This window comes from Embiotoca jacksoni, unplaced genomic scaffold (assembly GCF_022577435.1).
Source record: "Embiotoca jacksoni isolate LCO1_2020_lvr unplaced genomic scaffold, fEmbJac1.0.p SCAF_89, whole genome shotgun sequence".
Lineage (NCBI taxonomy): Eukaryota > Metazoa > Chordata > Actinopteri > Embiotocidae > Embiotoca > Embiotoca jacksoni.
Window position 1 is genome coordinate 820,577 of NW_027185446.1, and position 20,105 is coordinate 840,681.

Below are 20,105 nucleotides of genomic sequence, written 5' to 3' on the forward strand. Positions count from 1 at the left end.
GACAGGATGAAGAAGAGGAAGACAGGATGAACAGGAAGACAGGATGAAGAAGAGGAAAAAAAAGATTAAGAAGAGGAAGACAGGATGAAGAAGAGGAAGACAGGATGAAGAAGAAGAAGAAGACAGGATGAAGAGGAAGACAGGATGACGAAGAATACAGGATGAAGAACAGGAAAAAAAGATGATGAAAAAGACAGGATGAAGAGGAAGACGGGATGAAGAACAGGAAAAAAAGATGATGAAGAAGACAGGATGAAGAAGAAGACAGGATGAAGAAGAAGAAGACAGGATGAAGAAGAGGAAGACAGGATGAAGAAGAAGACAGGATGAAGAAGAAGAAGACAGGATGAAGAAGAGCAAGACAATATGATGAAGAAGAAGACAGGATGAAGAAGAAGAAGACAGGATGAAGAAGAGGAAGACAGGATGAAGAAGAGGAAGACAGGATGACGAAGAAGAAGACAGGATGAAGAAGAGGAAGACAGAATGAAGAAGAAGAAGAAGAAGACAGGATGAAGAGGAAGACAGGATGAAGAGGAAGACACGATGAAGAAGAGGAAGACAGGATGAAGAAGAAGAAGACAGGATGAAGAGGAAGACAGGATGAAGAAGAGGAAGACAGGATGACGAAGAAGAAGACAGGATGAAGAAGAGGAAGACAGAATGAAGAAGAGGAAGACAGGATGACGAAGAAGAAGACAGGATGAAGAAGAAGAAGACATGATGAACAGGAAGACAGGATGAAGAAGAAGAAGACAGGATGAAGAAGAAGAAGACAGGATGAAGAAGAGGAAGACAGGATGAAGAAGAGGAAGACAGGATGAAGAAGAGGAAGACAGGATGAACAGGAAGACAGGATGAAGAAGAGGAAAAAAAAGATTAAGAAGAGGAAGACAGGATGAAGAAGAGGAAGACAAGATGAAGAAGAAGAAGAAGACAGGATGAAGAGGAAGACAGGATGACGAAGAATACAGGATGAAGAACAGGAAAAAAAGATGATGAAGAAGACAGGATGAAGAAGAAGACAGGATGAAGAAGAGGAAGACAGGATAAAGAAGAAGACAGGATGAAGAAGAAGAAGACAGGATGAAGAAGAGGAAGACAGGATGAAGAAGAAGACAGGATGAAGAAGAAGAAGACAGGATGAAGAAGAGGAAAACAATATGATGAAGAAGAAGACAGGATGAAGAAGAAGAAGACAGGATGAAGAAGAGGAAGACAGGATGACGAAGAAGAAGACAGGATGAAGAAGAGGAAGACAGAATGAAGAAGAAGAAGAAGAAGAAGACAGGATGAAGAGGAAGACATGATGAAGAAGAGGAAGACAGGATGAAGAAGAAGAAGACAGGATGAAGAGGAAGACAGGATGAAGAAGAGGAAGACAGGATGACGAAGAAGAAGACAGGATGAAGAAGAGGAAGACAGAATGAAGAAGAAGAAGACAGGATGAAGAAGAGGAAGACAGGATGAAGAAGAGGAAGACAGGATGAAGAAGAAGAAGACAGGATGAAGAGGAAGACACGATGAAGAAGAGGAAGACAGGATGAAGAAGAAGAAGACAGGATGAAGAGGAAGACAGGATGAAGAAGAGGAAGACAGGATGACGAAGAATACAGGATGAAGAACAGGAAAAAAAGATGATGAAAAAGACAGGATGAAGAAGAGGAACACAGGATGAAGAGGAAGACAGGATAAAGAAGAGGAAGACAGGATGAAGAGGAATACGGGATGAAGAAGAAGAAGATAGGATGAAAAAAAGGAAGACAGGATGAAGAAGAGGAAGACAGGATGAAGAAGAGGAAAACAGGATGAAGAAGAGGAAGAAAGGATGAAGAGGAAGACAGGATGAAGAAGAGGAAGAAAGGATGAAGAGGAAGAAAGGATGAAGAGGAAGACAGGATGAAGAAGAAGACAGGATGAAGAAGAGGAAAACAAGATGAAGAAGAGGAAGACAGGATGAAGAAGAGAAAGAAAGGATGAAGAGGAAGACAGGATGAAGAAGAGGAAAACAAGATGAAGAAGAGAAAGACAGGATGAAGAAGAGGAAGACAGGATGAAGAGGAAGACAGGATGAAGAAGAAGAAGACAGGATGAAGAAGAGGAAGACAGGATGAAGAAGAGGAAGACAGGATGAAGAAGAAGAAGACAGGATGAAGAGGAAGACACGATGAAGAAGAGGAAGACAGGATGAAGAAGAAGAAGACAGGATGAAGAGGAAGACAGGATGAAGAAGAGGAAGACAGGATGACGAAGAATACAGGATGAAGAACAGGAAAAAAAGATGATGAAAAAGACAGGATGAAGAAGAGGAACACAGGATGAAGAGGAAGACAGGATAAAGAAGAGGAAGACAGGATGAAGAGGAATACGGGATGAAGAAGAAGAAGATAGGATGAAAAAAAGGAAGACAGGATGAAGAAGAGGAAGACAGGATGAAGAAGAGGAAAACAGGATGAAGAAGAGGAAGAAAGGATGAAGAGGAAGACAGGATGAAGAAGAGGAAGAAAGGATGAAGAGGAAGAAAGGATGAAGAGGAAGACAGGATGAAGAAGAAGACAGGATGAAGAAGAGGAAAACAAGATGAAGAAGAGGAAGACAGGATGAAGAAGAGAAAGAAAGGATGAAGAGGAAGACAGGATGAAGAAGAGGAAGAAAGGATGAAGAGGAAGAAAGGATGAAGAGGAAGACAGGATGAAGAAGAAGACAGGATGAAGAAGAGGAAAACAAGATGAAGAAGAGGAAGACAGGATGAAGAAGAGAAAGAAAGGATGAAGAGGAAGACAGGATGAAGAAGAGGAAAACAAGATGAAGAAGAGAAAGACAGGATGAAGAAGAGGAAGACAGGATGAAGAGGAAGACAGGATGAAGAAGAGGAAGACAGGATGAAGAGGAAGACACGATGAAGAAGAGGAAGACAGGATGAAGAAGAAGAAGACAGGATGAAGAAGAGGAAGAAAGGATGAAGAAGAGGAAGAAAGGATGAAGAGGAAGACAGGATGAAGAAGAGGAAAAAAAGATTAAGAAGAGGAAGACAGGATGAAGAAGAGGAAGACAGGATGAAGAAGAAGAAGACAGGATGAAGAGGAAGACAGGATGAAGAGGAAGACACGATGAAGAAGAAGAAGACAGGATGAAGAGGAAGACAGGATGAAGAAGAGGAAGACAGGATGAAGAAGAGGAAGACAGGATGAAGAAGAGGAAAACAGGATGAAGAAGAGGAAGAAAGCATGAAGAGGAAGACAGGATGAAGAAGAAGACAGGATGAAGAAGAGGAAAACAAGATGAAGAAGAGGAAGACAGGATGAAGAAGAGAAAGAAAGGATGAAGAGGAAGACAGGATGAAGAAGAGGAAAACAAGATGAAGAAGAGAAAGACAGGATGAAGAAGAGGAAGACAGGATGAAGAGGAAGACAGGATGAAGAAGAGGAAGACAGGATGAAGAGGAAGACAGGATGAAGAGGAAGACACGATGAAGAAGAGGAAGACAGGATGAAGAAGAAGAAGACAGGATAAAGAGGAAGACAGGATAAAGAAGAGGAAGACAGGATGAAGAAGAAGAAGACAGGATGAAGAAGGGGAAAACAAGATGATGAAGAAGAAGACAGGATGAAGAAGAGGAAGACAGGATGAAGAAGAAGACAGGATGAAGAAGAGGAAGACAGGATGAAGAAGAAGAAGACAGGATGAAGAAGAAGAAGACAGGATGAAGAAGAAGACAGGATGAGCCGGAAAGAGACTCTGAGCAGCTTTTCATTAAAAGTCCAGACACGCTGGGACCCATGTTGTGTCATTAGCCAACACACACACACACACACACACACACACACACACACACACACACACACACACACACACACACACACACACCCTTGAGCCTGTTGTCTTGATCAAGAAAAGCACCACTTCAGAACAGAAAGATGAGGAGAGGAAGAGGAGGGTTTGAGGAAGAATCAGGATCAAATACGTTTACATACGTGTCTGCTCGTCATGACGCTGACACGCTACAAAATAAAACAGGCTTCAAAATAAAACACGCTACAAAATAAAACGCGCTACAAAATAAAACGCGCTACAAAATAAAACACGCTACAAAATAAAACATGCTACAAAATAAAACGCTACAAAATAAAACAGGCTTCAAAATAAAACACGCTACAAAATAAAACACGCTTCAAAATAAAACAGGCTACAAAATAAAACACGCTTCAAAATAAAACACGCTACAAAATAAAACACGCTTCAAAATAAAACACGCTACAAAATAAAACACGCTACAAAATAAAACGCTACAAAATAAAACGCTACAAAATAAAACAGGCTTCAAAATAAAACACGCTACAAAATAAAACACGCTACAAAATAAAACACGCTTCAAAATAAAACACGCTACAAAATAAAACACGCTTCAAAATAAAACAGGCTACAAAATAAAACACGCTTCAAAATAAAACACGCTACAAAATAAAACACGCTACAAAATGAAACACGTTACAAAATAAAACACACTTCAAAATAAAACAGGCTACAAAATAAAACGCTTCAAAATAAAACACGCTACAAAATAAAACACGCTACAAAATAAAACGCTACAAAATAAAACAGGATACAAAATAAAACACGCTACAAAATAAAACAGGCTTCAAAATAAAACAAGCTTCAAAATAAAACACGCTGTTAAATAAACATGTCATCCACATGTATTCATATTGTGGAACAATTTGTTCTCTAAATATTAAACTTTTGGTCAGTGTGATCTCCGTTTCCATGGCAACACATGGGGTATGACTAACAACTGGAAAACAATCTGTAGACTCTTATTTAACGTACAGAATTTGTACTATTCAAGGAAGTAGTCCGACCCTTAGCAACCACCTAGCAACAGAGAGGATTTCTCGTCTCCAACTGAATAAATACAAAACATAACTCAAATAACTCAGATATCTCATGAACAAAGATATCTGATGAACAAAGTTATCTGATGAACAAAGATATCTGATGAACAAATGTATACATGGACTTGTCTTTTTAAGATAATAAATCAAAAAGTCTATAAAAAATATAATTTTCCAAAGTATACATCTTTCGGAGTTATATGTACACACAATATATATGCATATATTGTGTGTACATATATGTATGTATATATATATATGTGTGTGTGTGTGTCTGTCGGTGTGCATGCGTGCGTGTGTTTGTGTGTGTGTGTGTGTAAACAGAATGTTCTGTCAGAACAGCAGAACTCTGGATCTGCGTTCAGAACTGATACTGATATTCTACAGAAGAATGGAAATTTGACAACAGACACACACACAAACAGACACACACAGACACAGACACACACACACACACACACACACACACACACACCGACACAGACACACGCACACTCACACACCGACACACACACACACACACACACACACACACACACACACACACACACACACACACACACACACACACACCGACAGACACACACACTTCTCCATCTCTCTCTTCATCACGTCCCCCACCCCCCACCCTCCCTCGCCTATCAAGGGACTCTCCATGTTCTCTCTCAGCACCTGAGAACAGTCCCTGAGGTCATTTACACCTCTGGAGGATATACACACACACACACACACACACACACACACACACACACACACACACACACACACACACACACACACACACACACACACACACACACACACAAATGCCAGTTGCCCATCTGAGTGACTCAGTGACATAAAACCATTTATTGTACCATGAAGAAACGTCTCTGAAATTCTCCATCTTGTCCTGTTGTTGTTGTTGTTGTTGTTACAAAAACTTCTGGCACTAAATGTTGGTGGTGAAAGGTCAAAGGTCATTATGAGTTCACATCCCTTTCCCACTATGAACTTGATGTCTCAGGAACAGTTTGAGGATGAACTTGTTTACTACAATCTGAAGGCTTATGACCATATTTAGAGTTACTTCTCTCATGACTCAACTCAGATCAACATTCGTATAAAACTCTCTTTGACCTTCAGCTTTTATATTTCACTACACGTCTGTCATGTGACCCCCAGACAGACTCCATGAAGCTCTTTGGGTTCAGAGACTGAAGATGTTGTCACTGACTCTTCCTGGACATTTGGGCTCGTTGCTCTGCTGCTGAGGGAAGGAAGAGAATCTAAAGACACACATTTTTAATTAGCTCCAGGATTGAAAGTTGAATAAAAATCAGGATCTTAATGAGTTTCAGTTTGAGATGTTGTTGCAGCCTGAAAATCGAAATCCCTCCGAAAATCACTGGAACTGCTTCTCAAACTGTGTGTGTGTGTGTGTGTGTGTGTGTGTGTGTGTGTGTGTGTGTGTGTGTGTGTGTGTGTGTGTGTGAGTGTGTGTGTGTGTGTGTGATTTTTGAAAGTGAGACTTTTTTCTCTAAGGGCACTCCTTTACAAACCGGCACAGATGATTGAGAGATGACTCGGTAACTGGGGCGACAGGAGCAAGGCATCATGGTCCTTTTCTTAGCGGCACAGTGTTGCGGTTTGGCAGGACAGGTCCGTGTGGCTGTCACATGATGCTGGCAGCACCAGTCTGGCAAATATGTGTGTGTGTGTGTGTGTGTTTGTGTGTGTGTGTGTGTGTGTGTGTGTGTGTGTGTGTGTGTGTTATAGATCCCCTCCCACCAGGTGATTGTATGGACACAGCCTCCATTACACACACACACACACACACACACACACACACACACACACACACACACACACACACACACACACACACACACACACACACACACACACAGAGACAGAGACACACACAGACGCACACAAACACGCAGAGACACACACACAGACACACACTCTGGCTGCATTCTGATGTTTGAAGTGTGTGTCAGTGTGTGTGTGTTTGAAGTGTGTGTCAGTGTGTGTGTGTTTGTAGTGTGTGTCAGTGTGTGTGTTTGAAGTGTGTCAGTGTGTGTGTTTGTAGTGTGTGTCAGTGTGTGTGTTTGTAGTGTGTGTCAGTGTGTGTGTTTGTAGTGTGTGTCAGTGTGTGTGTTTGTAGTGTGTGTCAGTGTGTGTGTTTGGAGTGTGTGTCAGTGTGTGTGTTTGAAGTGTGTGTCAGTGTGCCACCTTCCTGCAGTGCTGAGCTCCCTTTCATCCCCCCCTCCTGCTTGGTTATTTTCAGCATCATCTCTTTGTCTCTCATCTCCTGCTGCTCTTCATCACCTCCTTCTTCACATCTCTGTTTCTCCTTTATTCCTCCTGCTCCTCTTCATCACCTCCTTCCTCATATCTCTGTTTCTCCTTCTTCCCCTACTCCCTCTCTTCCCCCTCCCCCTCCTCCACTTCCTTCTTCTCCTCCGAGATCAATAACCAGTTCAATCAATTAATCAAAACATTTGATCTTAAACCCCGCCCCCACCAGTTATGAGAGGTCATTAGTCTCTGGGTTACTACAGCTGACGACCACACACACACACACACACACACACACACACATATGTTCAGGCCAGTTGTGTGTGTGTCTGTGTGTGTGTGAGAACAGAGAGAAAGCGTCTGCATCATTAAAGTGAGGTTTTCAGAGGAGAGAAACGAGCTGTATCCTAGCAACAGAAACGACCATGAGCGATACCTGGGATTTCGGAGGGAGGTTTTTTGTTGTTTGTGTGTGTGTAATGGAGGCTGTGTCCATACAATCACCTGGTGGGAAGGGATCTATAACACACACACATACACACAAACACACACACACACACACACACACACACACACACACACACTGCAGCAGCATCACCTGCAGATGTTTTGCTTCTATCAGCTTTTAAAAGTTTAGGTCAGTATGATGGATATCAGGCCTCCTCCTCTCTCTCCCTCTCTCTTCCTCCTCCCCTTCCTCCTCTCTCCTCTTTCCTCTTCCTCTCTCTTCCTCCTTCTCCTCCTCATCTTCCTCCTCTTCCTCCTCCTGGGTCAAACACTTTCTGGGTCAGTCTGCAGCAAAGCAGTAAAATCAGGAGAAGTGACCAGCTCTGGGTTTCTTTTTTGACTTTATTCGTAATTTTTTAAAAATTTCTTTTTAATTCCTTCTTTATTTTTAATTCCTTTTTTTCCCCAGCACATCTGTATTTTAAAGGCGTGAAATGTATCGACACCCACGAGCGTGATCTGCAGACACCGAGCCAGAGCCGTGAAATCAGAGCAGATTGGCATCGGAAACAAAACACAGCGACGTTTCAGAATCAGCGAATGTCTGATCACGGCTGAATGTAAACATATTCAAAGAAATCAAAGCTCCATATGTCATGTTATGTTATACAAAGAATAAGGAAGGAGATACTTTTTAGATGTATTTTTCTAGTTCTGGTCAATAAATCGCACAAAAAGGGTGGCACGGTGGTGCAGTGGTTAGCATTGTCCCCTCACAGCAAAAAGGTTCCGGGTTCGAATCCGGTCCTGGGCCTTTCTGTGCGGAGTTTGCATGTTCTCCCTGTGCTTGCGTCGGTTCTCTCCGGGTTCTCCGGCTTCCTCCCATCATCCAAAAACATGCACCTCAGGTCAGGTTACCTGGCGCCGCCCTAGTGGCAGCCTGCTGCAGCAGCTCCCCCCTGAGAGCCCCCCTGCTGTAGTGAAGAAATTTTTTGGTCTTCCTCTCTGTGGCTGTGAGCTATGATCCTATTGGTCCCTGAGTGCGCCAATCTTTCAACAGGTTTTGGACTCAAACAAGAGAAACTCTGGTTCACGGACGCCACAATGTATTTATTATTCTGGTAGGAGATCTGACCGATCTGATTGGAAACCTGACGATACTACGTCCCGCCCACCGATAGCTGTAACCTGACTGCACCACAGGCCTGTCAATCAAACAGACACGCCCCCAAAAACAGGTCTTCTTGAATCTTCTTTTCTAATGAATGAGGGATTATTTTCAGATGGACCTCCAGAAAACTAATAAGAAGGAGTGACATTAGCTAACAACACCGAGATAACTGATGGACACATTTTATTCACTTTGGATTTGATGAGAGAAGTTGAATGGGAGTCTATGGAGCCGGAGGCTTTTTGGAGCCGACCTCTAGTGGCACTTGCTGGTATTGCAGCTTTAACAGCCATTTTACAGACCTGAAGCTACAAACACTTTGGTAATCAGTCTGTGGTGTCAACCAAAGTGGGTAGAGATCAAAGCCAGAGCTAAAAGAGAGTGAATAATAAATAAAAGCTTTCTATTATTATACTGTACTGTAAGTGTCCATTTTTCATTATCTGTTTAATTGTGAATTTATTCCAGACTGGAACATGTAGTTCTTGCAGTTCTTGTTAGGGTTTAATCATTTGGATTCATTTGGCTCAGTGAAGTTGAAGTGATGCGACTGTTGTGTCGTACTTCAGCTGAGAGTCTTTAACGAGCCGAGGGAACGCTGTCGTCAGAGGGGCGTGTCCTCAAACCCACAACATGGACACACATGGACACACATGGACTAACCCAGGAGAGGAGCTGGTTTCCACAACAACATGCAGCAACCTGTCCAAACCCTCCCACCCCCACCTCCTCCCTCTTTCTCCTCCTCTCCAGAGACCATCCAGACACGACTGTTTTTCTCATGTCAGACCGCTGCATATGCGTATGAGTGTGTGTGTGTGTGTGTGTGTGTGTGTGTGTGTGTGTGTGTGTGAGTAAGTGTGTGTGTGAGTAAGTGTGTGTGTGTGTGTGAGTGTGTCTGTGAATGTGTGTGTGAGTGTGTGTGAGTGTGAGTGAGTGTGTGTGTTTGTCTGTGTGTGAGTGTGAGTGTGAGTGTGTGTCTCTGCTGCAGCTGGATAGCAGCTGTCTTCTTCATTTCCTCCTCTTAATCAGTCCTTCTAACTGGTGTATTAGATGCTACAACAACAACAGTAATGGTGAGGTGGTGTAATAGTGAGTGGTGTAATGGTGAGTTGGTGTAATGGTGAGGTGGTGTAATGGTGGGGTGTTGTAATGGTGAGGTGGTGTAATGGTGAGGTGGTGTAATGGTGAGCTTGTTTATCTTTGTGATACTGACGTCCTGCTAGTTTGTATGTGACTCTTTAAAGCAGCCGTTTAGTGAACAGAGTTCATCAGAGGAGTTCAAAGAAAGCAGCAGTGACAACACACCGTCTAGTTCAGGCCCACTGTCATTGTGTGTGTGTGTGTGTCACACCACCCTTGGACATGGGCTTGTGGAATTTGTTGAGAGCAAGGAAAAACACTGGGTTGCCATAGCAACCAGCGAAGGCCATAGAAACAGATGGGTGGGGGTGTTATCAGGAGACGAGGTAAGAATGAGCAAAGGGCACAAAGAAAAAAGGATGATGAGAATATACTGAAAATGATCAAATAGAGTTGGAGGACATCTCAGAACATCTGTGATGATGAATGTGATGTTACAGATGTCAGGAGTCCTGTTTTCCTCTGTTTTGCCCCCGATCCCCTCTCCTCCTGTGTCCCCCTCAGTCCCCTGTCTGCTTGTTCTGTGTCCTCCTCTCCTCTCCTCCTGTGTCCCCCTCAGTCCCCTGTCTGCTTGTTCTGTGTCCTCCTCTCCTCTCCTCCTGTGTCCCCTCAGTCCCCTGTTTGCTTGTTCTGTGTCCTCCTCTCCTCACCTCCCGTGGCCACGTCCCTCACCAGTCCCAGCAGCTGCAGCCACTCACCCCTGATCACCACCTGCAGGTGTGCTGCATCTCCCTGATCACCTCTCCGGACTATATGTACCCTGCCCCGGCACTCCTCTGGTTGTCGGTTCATTTGTTAGTCACCCGTCCGTCCTCCGTCCTGTTCCCTGTCCGTCCTGTTCCTGTTCCCGTTCCTCCGGCTTCTGTTCCTCCTGCGGAGCTCCCTGTCGGAGTCACCAGTCGGTGGAGTTGCCCTCCCGACTCGGAGGATTATTGACTCCGTTTCTTCCAGCGGTCCTGTCCGCTGGTCTGCCGGCTGCCCTGCCAGCCGTATCTCCCTGGATCTGTCGGTTGAGTTGCCCTCCCGACTGGAAGCAAGTGGACACGATAGGTGCCACCTCTTGGTTTGGTTGTTTGTTTGTTTTCTGTTTATTGCAATAAACTGTATTTTGGAACCGATACCTAAGTCTGTGAGCCTGCATTTGGGTCCTGGTAAACACCACCTCGTGACAACAGATCCTCCTTTATCAGAGTCAGTAGGACGTCTCCAGGTCTTCTGGAAGTCAGATTGTAGATTAAAGAGCTCCGTCTGGTCTCTCTTTCTGCTTCCTGTCACATTCTTTCTTGAATGATCTCCTGTCCTTCCTCTTCCCCTCTCATCATTTTCTCTCATATTATCCACAATATGTCACTTAGTTACAGATGGACAGCTTCAGGTCCTTCGGCCTAATGCTCAGACATTAACAGAACTGTGATGTCATTATTACAGGATACATGACTTGAGGACCTGAAGAGGTGGTCTCTGTCCGGATCCACCTGAACCCTGGTTCGGTTTGTTTGCAGCATGGAAACCCATTCTGGATGGTTCAGACTTTCACACCTGTTACTGGAAGTTGTGGCGGCGTAACATCACTCATTAAACAACAAGCACATGAGAGGAGGAGAGTATTCAAGTGGTGATCCCATCAAGAAATCAAAACTTGAAAAACGGTCTTAACGCAATAATAATAATAATATAGCATCAACAAAATGAATCTGTTCATTTATTTCTCTGCATTCAAAAGGCTACCAGCTGAGTTACAAACCTGATCAATTCCAGTCCAGGGAGGTCAGTATGTCATGCGAAGTTTGTTAGTCACAAACTGCAATGTGAAAGCACAGCGAACTGGATCAAATGTACATAATGTAAATAACTGTTGACCTAAAAAACAGGATAATATAGAAATATAGCCAAAATATTTTTTTAAATAAAAAATTTTCTTCATGAAACAACAAATAAACAGAAGTTTTTATCGTCACAAAGAGTCATGGAGTTTTCTTAATCTGAGAGGGTTTACATCTGTAAAGTCATTTTACTGAACAAACATGTGACAGTCGGAGGAGCAAAACGTTTTTGAATGCAACTCAGTATTTTTTTCCTTATTAATCGGCATAAAGTTTGCAAAAAAACTTACTGAAAGTCCACTGTTCACATAAAGTATGTTGTCAAAAACGAGTCAGCATGCGTCCTGTAGTATGTGTAAGTGTTTGGAGTTGTTCCAATATACTTTAACATAAGAACACAAAGTCGAGGACCACCTGATCTTAATGTGCTTATTGTTAAGAGAAGAAAAATCTAAACTATCTGCATCAATATGAAAATTTATCCAAGTGCTCAGTTGCCATGGTGATTTATATTTATATGCAACTGTTTGCAGATAAACACTGGAGAGGGAACGTATCTTTTAGATTCTGCTCGTATCAATCTGTCCACCCAGAGCATTTATAGATCTAACCTTCAGTTTATAGATCTAATCTGACCTTCAGTTTATAGATCTAATCTGACCTTCAATTTATAGATCTAATAGAACCTTCAGTTTATAGATCTAATCTGACCTTCAGTTTATAGATCTAATCTGACCTTCAATTTATAGATCTAATAGAACCTTCAGTTTATAGATCTAACCTCACCTACAGTTTATAGATCTAATCTAAATTTCAGTTTATAGATCTAATCTAAATTTTAGTTTATATATCTAATCGAACCTTCAGTTTATAGATCTAATCTGACCTTCAGTTTATAGATGTAACCTAACCTTCAGTTTATAGATATAATCTAGCCTTCAATTTATAGATATAATCTGACCTTCAGTTTACAGATCTAATCTAAATTTCAGTTTATAGATCTAATCTAACCTTCAGTTTATAGATCTAATCTGACCTTCAATTTATAGATCTAATCTGACCTTCAGTTTATAGCTCTAATCTGACCTTCAATTTATAGATCTAATCTGACCTTCAATTTATAGATCTAATCTGACCTTCAGTTTATAGATCTAATGTAGCCTTCAATTTATAGCTCTAATATGACATTCAGTTTATAGATCTAATCTGACCTTCAGATTATAGATCTAATCTAAACTTCAGTTTATAGATCTAATCTGATCTTCAGTTTATAGATCTAATCTAACTTCAGTTTATAGATCTAATCCTGTGAGAGACACTGTTGCATCATGAGGGTATCTACCATCAACTCCCATCAAAGGAGGGGGAGGGGTCTAAGGGCACATAACCTCTGACACAAAAACACACACACACACACACACACACACACACACACACACACACACAGATATCATATCCTAATCAATAGGTGTATTGTTATTTCAGCCCTCTGTGCTGAGTATCAATAGCTTCCTTGTGATTAAAAATATACTGTGCCTTTGGATAAGGTTATGGCCAATGACACGTGTCTGTTACTGTGTGCGTGTGTGTGTGTGTGTGTGTGTGTGTGTGTGTGTGTGTGTGTGTGTGTGTGTGAGGGAGTTTCTTTGCCTCCAATAATCAACACATCTCATTACCCAACACAAGCTAACGGCTGCTAGCAGGCTGCACCGTCTAAGATTCAACTTCAACACTTTCATCGTGAAATCATCAAAAGCAGCCACACATCTATATCATAATCATATCAACGATGTTGTCGTCTGTCACCATGTCGTCTGTCAACATGTCTTCTGTCACCATGTCTTCTGTCATCATGTCGTCTGTCACCATGTTGTCGTCTGTCACGTCGTCTGTCAACATGTCTTCTGTCACCATGTCTTCTGTCATGTCGTCTGTCACCATGTCGTCTGTCACCATGTTGTCGTCTGTCACCATGTCGTCTGTCAACATGTCTTCTGTCATCATGTCGTCTGTCACCATGTCGTCTGTCACCATGTCGTAGTCTGTCAACATGTCGTCTGTCACCATGTCGTCGTCTGTCAACATGTCGTCTGCCACCACGTTATCTGTCAACATGTCTTCTGTCATCATGTCTTCTGTCACCATGTCGTCTGTCACCATGTCGTCTGCCACCACGTTATCTGTCAACATGTCTTCTGTCATCATGTCTTCTGTCACCATGTCGTCTGTCAACATGTCGTCTGTCACCATGTCGTCGTCTGTCAACATGTCGTCTGCCACCACGTTATCTGTCAACATGTCTTCTGTCATCATGTCTTCTGTCACCATGTCGTCTGTCACCATGTCGTCTGCCACCACGTTATCTGTCAACATGTCTTCTGTCATCATGTCTTCTGTCACCATGTCGTCGTCTGTCACCATGTCGTCTTCTGTCACCATGTCTTCTGTCATCATGTCGTCTGTCACCATGTCGTCGTCTGTCACCATGTTGTCGTCTGTCACCATGTTGTCGTCTGTCACCATGTCGTCTGTCAACATGTCTTCTGTCGCCATGTCTTCTGTCATGTCGTCTGTCATCATGTCGTCTGTCACCATGTTGTCGTCTGTCAACATGTCTTCTGTCATCATGTCTTCTGTCACCATGTCGTCTGTCACCATGTCGTCTGTCACCATGTCTTCTGTCACCATGTCGTCGTCTGTCACCATGTCGTCTGTCACCATGTCGTCTGTCACCATGTCTTCTGTCACCATGTCGTCGTCTGTCACCATGTCGTCTGTCACCATGTCGTCTGTCACCATGTCGTCTGTCACCATGTCTTCTGTCACCATGTCGTCGTCTGTCACCATGTTGTCGTCTGTCACCATGTCGTCTGTCAACATGTCTTCTGTCACCATGTCGTCTGTCACCATGTCTTCTGTCACCATGTCGTCGTCTGTCACCATGTCGTCTGTCACCATGTCGTCTGTCACCATGTCTTCTGTCACCATGTCGTCGTCTGTCACCATGTCGTCTGTCACCATGTCGTCTGTCACCATGTCGTCTGTCACCATGTCTTCTGTCACCATGTCGTCGTCTGTCACCATGTTGTCGTCTGTCACCATGTCGTCTGTCAACATGTCTTCTGTCACCATGTCGTCGTCTGTCACCATGTTGTCGTCTGTCACCATGTCGTCTGTCAACATGTCTTCTGTCACCATGTCTTCTGTCACCATGTCTTCTGTCATGTCGTCTGTCATCATGTCTTCTGTCACCATGTCGTCTGTCACCATGTCGTCTGTCACCATGTCTTCTGTCACCATGTCGTCGTCTGTCACCATGTCGTCTTCTGTCACCATGTCTTCTGTCATCATGTCGTCTGTCACCATGTCGTCGTCTGTCACCATGTTGTCGTCTGTCACCATGTCTTCTGTCACCATGTCTTCTGTCATGTCGTCTGTCATCATGTCGTCTGTCACCATGTTGTCGTCTGTCAACATGTCTTCTGTCATCATGTCTTCTGTCACCATGTCGTCTGTCACCATGTCGTCTGTCACCATGTCGTCTGTCACCATGTCTTCTGTCACCATGTCGTCGTCTGTCACCATGTCGTCTGTCACCATGTCGTCTGTCACCATGTCGTCTGTCACCATGTCGTCTGTCACCATGTCGTCTGTCACCATGTCTTCTGTCACCATGTCGTCGTCTGTCACCATGTCGTCTGTCACCATGTCGTCTGTCACCATGTCGTCTGTCACCATGTCGTCTGTCACCATGTCGTCTGTCACCATGTCGTCTGTCATCATGTCGTCTGTCACCATGTCGTCGTCTGTCACCATGTTGTCGTCTGTCACCATGTCATCTGTCAACATGTCTTCTGTCACCATGTCTTCTGTCATGTCGTCTGTCATCATGTCGTCTGTCACCATGTTGTCGTCTGTCAACATGTCGTCTGTCATCATGTCTTCTGTCACCATGTCGTCTGTCACCATGTCGTCTGTCACCATGTCGTCGTCTGTCACCATGTCGTCTGTCACCATGTCGTCTGTCACCATGTCGTCTGTCACCATGTCTTCTGTCACCATGTCGTCGTCTGTCACCATGTCGTCTGTCACCATGTCGTCGTCTGTCACCATGTCGTCTGTCACCATGTCGTCGTCTGTCACCATGTCGTCTGTCACCATGTCGTCGTCTGTCACCATGTCGTCTGTCACCATGTCGTCTGTCAATATGTCGTCTGTCAACATGTCGTCTGTCAACATGTCGTCTGTCACCATGTCGTCTGTCACTCTGGTTCATTTCAACCAATCAGCATGAAGCAAAACCGTCCGACAGTCTGCCACCAATGGTACTACCTACAGTGTCCTCCCAAGAATTATTTTCCTGAGTACAACATATTTCAGAGTTCCTCGTTTCTGATGAAGGCACCATCATACGGGTCAGAGAGGAGTCCAGAGATTAACACAGTATGCTACTGTAGACTAAATGTCTAGGTGTTAAATGCATGTGTTTGCCATGAGCAGCGTGGTTCCCGGCAGCCCTGCCTGTCATAGACAACACGTGCTGCAGACAGTTTACAAGAGAGGTCACATATGATGTTTGTGCACGAGTCCATTTGTGTGAAATAAACTCAACTCAGGATGGTGTACATGTCTAATTAACCTTGTCCCACTGTTCTGCATCGAGATATGACTGATGCTCTTCTGTGGATTAGACTCATAATCCTCAATTAGCGTATCATATATTGAACTTGTGTGCTTTGGGATTTAGAGGATTTAGAGGCAGGACTAACTTAGATTGGCATGAAGGAATTTTGGCTCGAGTGTGACAGCGCTGGTTGGCAGCCGTTTCCATCGGGCTGCGGATCAGCGCCGCCGTGGACAGTTTAACAAATAGAGACTTGGGGTGCTGAAGAGACGATACTCGATAACGTGTTCAGTCCCAGCAGAAAGACGAGGCCAGTAAAATTATCCAGAAGTTCAACTTCAACACAGACAACATACCATCACTAAATACTGCCGGATCTTAAACTGTTGCTGTTCCTGCTCTGGGTTTTAATGAAAGGAAGAAATTTGGTGTTGCAGAAACACAAACGGCTGAACATGCACGTGTAGGAGGTCGCTGCAATGCAGGTCCATGAAGAAGGTGTGCACGAACACGGACCTGTGAAAGACCATCAATGATGTGTGGTGTGTGACTGTGTGTCCTCCGCACTGCTGCACCCAAAGGTGTCCTGATAGAAAACCTCTCAGTACTGTAACAACACTCTTATGGCTCTTTACTGCACACATAGAACATGTATGAAGCTACTGCACACAGGGACATACGTGTGCATATTAGTTGCAGTACTCTCGTGCATGAGAGGTAATGTGATATTCTGTCTATCTCCATATAAACCAGGAACCTTTTTTCCTCTGAGAGCTCCTCATGTTCAGTAACATTTATTCACTTAGCTGAGCTCCACCCAAACAGCTGAGTCAGCTTCTTCTATGTGAACAATAACAAACTGATACTCAACACACGTTATGTATCGCAGCAGCTTCAATTCAACAGCATGGGCAGGTTTTCTCTTAAGGTTTATTTCTTAATGTTTTTGTTTGGGGGGGGCGGTTATTTTCACAGTATACATATATATATATCTATATAGCTATATATAGATACATATATATATATATACATACAGTATATATGTGTGCAGTAAAGAGCCATAAGAGTGTTGTATATACATACAGTATGTATATATATATTTTACACAGATGTTCCCTAAATACCTGCTGCAGTGCACGTAACTCTTGTGTGGCTGAAACTGGTTTGATAAGAGTCAAATAAATGGTCGTGATAAGTTAGAACAGATAATCTAACAGAGACGTGGACCTGACTGATTTCATGATGTCTAATCCTGGACTCCTGCAGCTCTGCCTGAAAGACAGAAGCTGTGAGAGGCCACAGCAGCCTCTCCCTCAACTCTCTTCAGGTCCATCCAGTGGACGCTGATTGACATCTTAAATTAATGGTTTGGACGTGAGAACACAAACTATTTGGGAGATGTTTCCATGAGTGACACTTCTGTTCCTTATAAATCTGCTGATGCTACTTCACATCTACTGTATGTTACTGTGTGACTGCACCGTGTCCGCTGCATATGTTTGAGAGCCCGAGGACGAGTGCTGACCTTGCGCTCTTTGTCTCCGTACTCCAGGCCCAGCGTGTCCATGGCACGGACGATGGCGGCCAGAGATTGGATGGTGTTGCTGTAAACGACAGGCTTGTACTGCTTCACATCATCGCCAGAGAAACCGTCCTCGTGGATGATCCTACACACACACACACACACACACACACACACACACGCACACGCACACGCACAAACACACACACACACACCACACACACACACACACACACACACACACACACACACACACACACACACACACACACACACACACACACATACATTAATTCACAGAAGTGAGTTTGGTGATTTCATCAGGTTTTAAAAGAATGGAGGAGAAACGCAGGTGGTTGAAAGAGGGTGACAAAAAAACAGAAGAAGAGAGAGTGGGACGGAAGAGAGGAGGGGAGGGAGGAGAAGGAGGGGAGGGAGGAAGGGGGGAGGGGAGGAGGGGAGGGAGTGGAAGGAAGGGAGGGAATGGAGGGGAAGGAGGAGAAGTAGGGGAGGGGGGGGAGGGGAAGGAGAAGGAGGAGTGGAGGGAGGGGGAGGTGAGGAGGGGAGTAAGGGGAAGAGGGGAAGGAGGAGAAGGAGGGGAGGGAGTGGAAGGAAGGGAGGGAATGGAGGGAGGGAGGAGAGGTGAAGGGGGAGGAAGGGAGCAAGGGGAGGAGGGGAAGGAGGAGAAGGAGGGGAGGAGGAGAGGGAGGGGAGGGAAGAGAAGGAGGGGAGGAGGGGAGGGAGGGTAAGGAGGAAGGGAGGAGGGGAGGGAGTGGCAGGGAGGGAGGGGAAGGAGGAGATGGATCCTGAAGGGAACCAGGACAGAGGATGGAACCATCACAACACTTCTCAGACTAATAGATCATCTATTAGACACAACTGTATTGTTTAATATATATAATTATTAAAACACATCACCTGTATGTTCTTCAACCAATCAGCCAGCTTCATCTTCAACAGATGATTAACATCCTCACAGAAACCAGGATTTATAAAGTACACAGAAGAAATAAGGGACTAAAATTAACTGCTGAGCCCAACTGTTCACCAGCATTTAACTCTTTAACTTTTAACAGCACGACTCGAGGCCTAATAACATTCAACACATACTGCAGTATTAGTGGCAAGTGCTATGGATCGCCACGGATACGACCAAGAGGGTCAAAGGTCAAGGCGCATTTTTAAGATTAAGTAGTACAACCGAAGAAGACGACTCCATCCGGCCTCAACGACTACCGACCGGTTGCCCTCACATCTCATGTGATGAAGGTGCTGGAGAGGCTGGTCTTGGCCCACCTCAGACCGCTGGTGAAATCTTCACTGGACCCTCTGCAATTTGCGTACCAGCCTCATGTGGGAGTGGACGATGCCATCATCTACCTGCTGCAACGAGCTCAGTCTCACCTGGATGGAACCGGTGAACCTGTGAGAATCACTTTCTTTGATTTCTCCAGTGCATTCAACACCATCCAACCACTGCTGCTGAGTGAGAAGCTGCGGGTGGTGGGGGTGGAGGGGGTGGACACGTCCACTGTCTCCTGGATCACTGACTACCTGACAGGCAGACCACAGTTTGTCCGTCTGGGCAGTGTGCTGTCTGATACGGTGGTCAGTGGTACTGGAGCTCCTCAGGGAACTGTTCTGTCTCCTTCCTGTTCACCTTCTACACCACTGACTTCCAGAACAACTCAGAGTCAAGACATCTGCAGAAGTTCTCTGATGACTCTGCAGTGGTAGGATGTATAAAAGATGGACAGGAGGAGGAGTACAGGGCAGTAGTGGAGGACTTTGTGGAGTGGGCTGGTAGAAATCACCTCCTCCTGAACGTGGCCAAGACCAGAGAGATGGTGGTCGACTTCAGGAGGAAGACGACGGCTCCACAACCGCTGAGAGTTCTGGGAGAGGAGGTGGACATGGTTGAGGAGTACAAGTACCTGGGTGTGTCCATCGACAACAGACTGAACTGGAAGACCAACATCAATGCTGTCTACAAGAAGGGGATGAGTCTACTCTTTTTCTTGAGGAAACTTTGATCCTTCAATGTGTGCAGCAAGATGTTGGAGATGTTCTACCATCTGTTGTGGCCAGTGCTTTGTACTTCGCTGGGGTCTGCTGGGGGGGCAGCATTGGAGCCGGTGACACCAACAGACTTAACAAACTGGTTAAGAAGGCCGGCTCCATCATCGGCTACAATCTGGAT

The 20,105-nt window shown here is 44.4% G+C and overlaps 1 protein-coding gene across 3 annotated transcripts in view; it reads right to left on the reverse strand.

Annotated features, from left to right (window-relative positions):
• The window catches only part of gnao1a (guanine nucleotide binding protein (G protein), alpha activating activity polypeptide O, a), an 82,225-nt gene that overhangs the window by 46,352 nt on the left and 15,768 nt on the right, over nt 1-20,105 (reverse strand). For all 3 annotated transcript variants that reach the window (XM_069140001.1, XM_069139999.1, XM_069140000.1), the window contains exon 3: nt 17,909-18,050. In XM_069140001.1, coding sequence (XP_068996102.1) covers nt 17,909-18,050 — 142 coding nt within the window. The remainder of the gene's footprint in view (nt 1-17,908; nt 18,051-20,105) is intronic.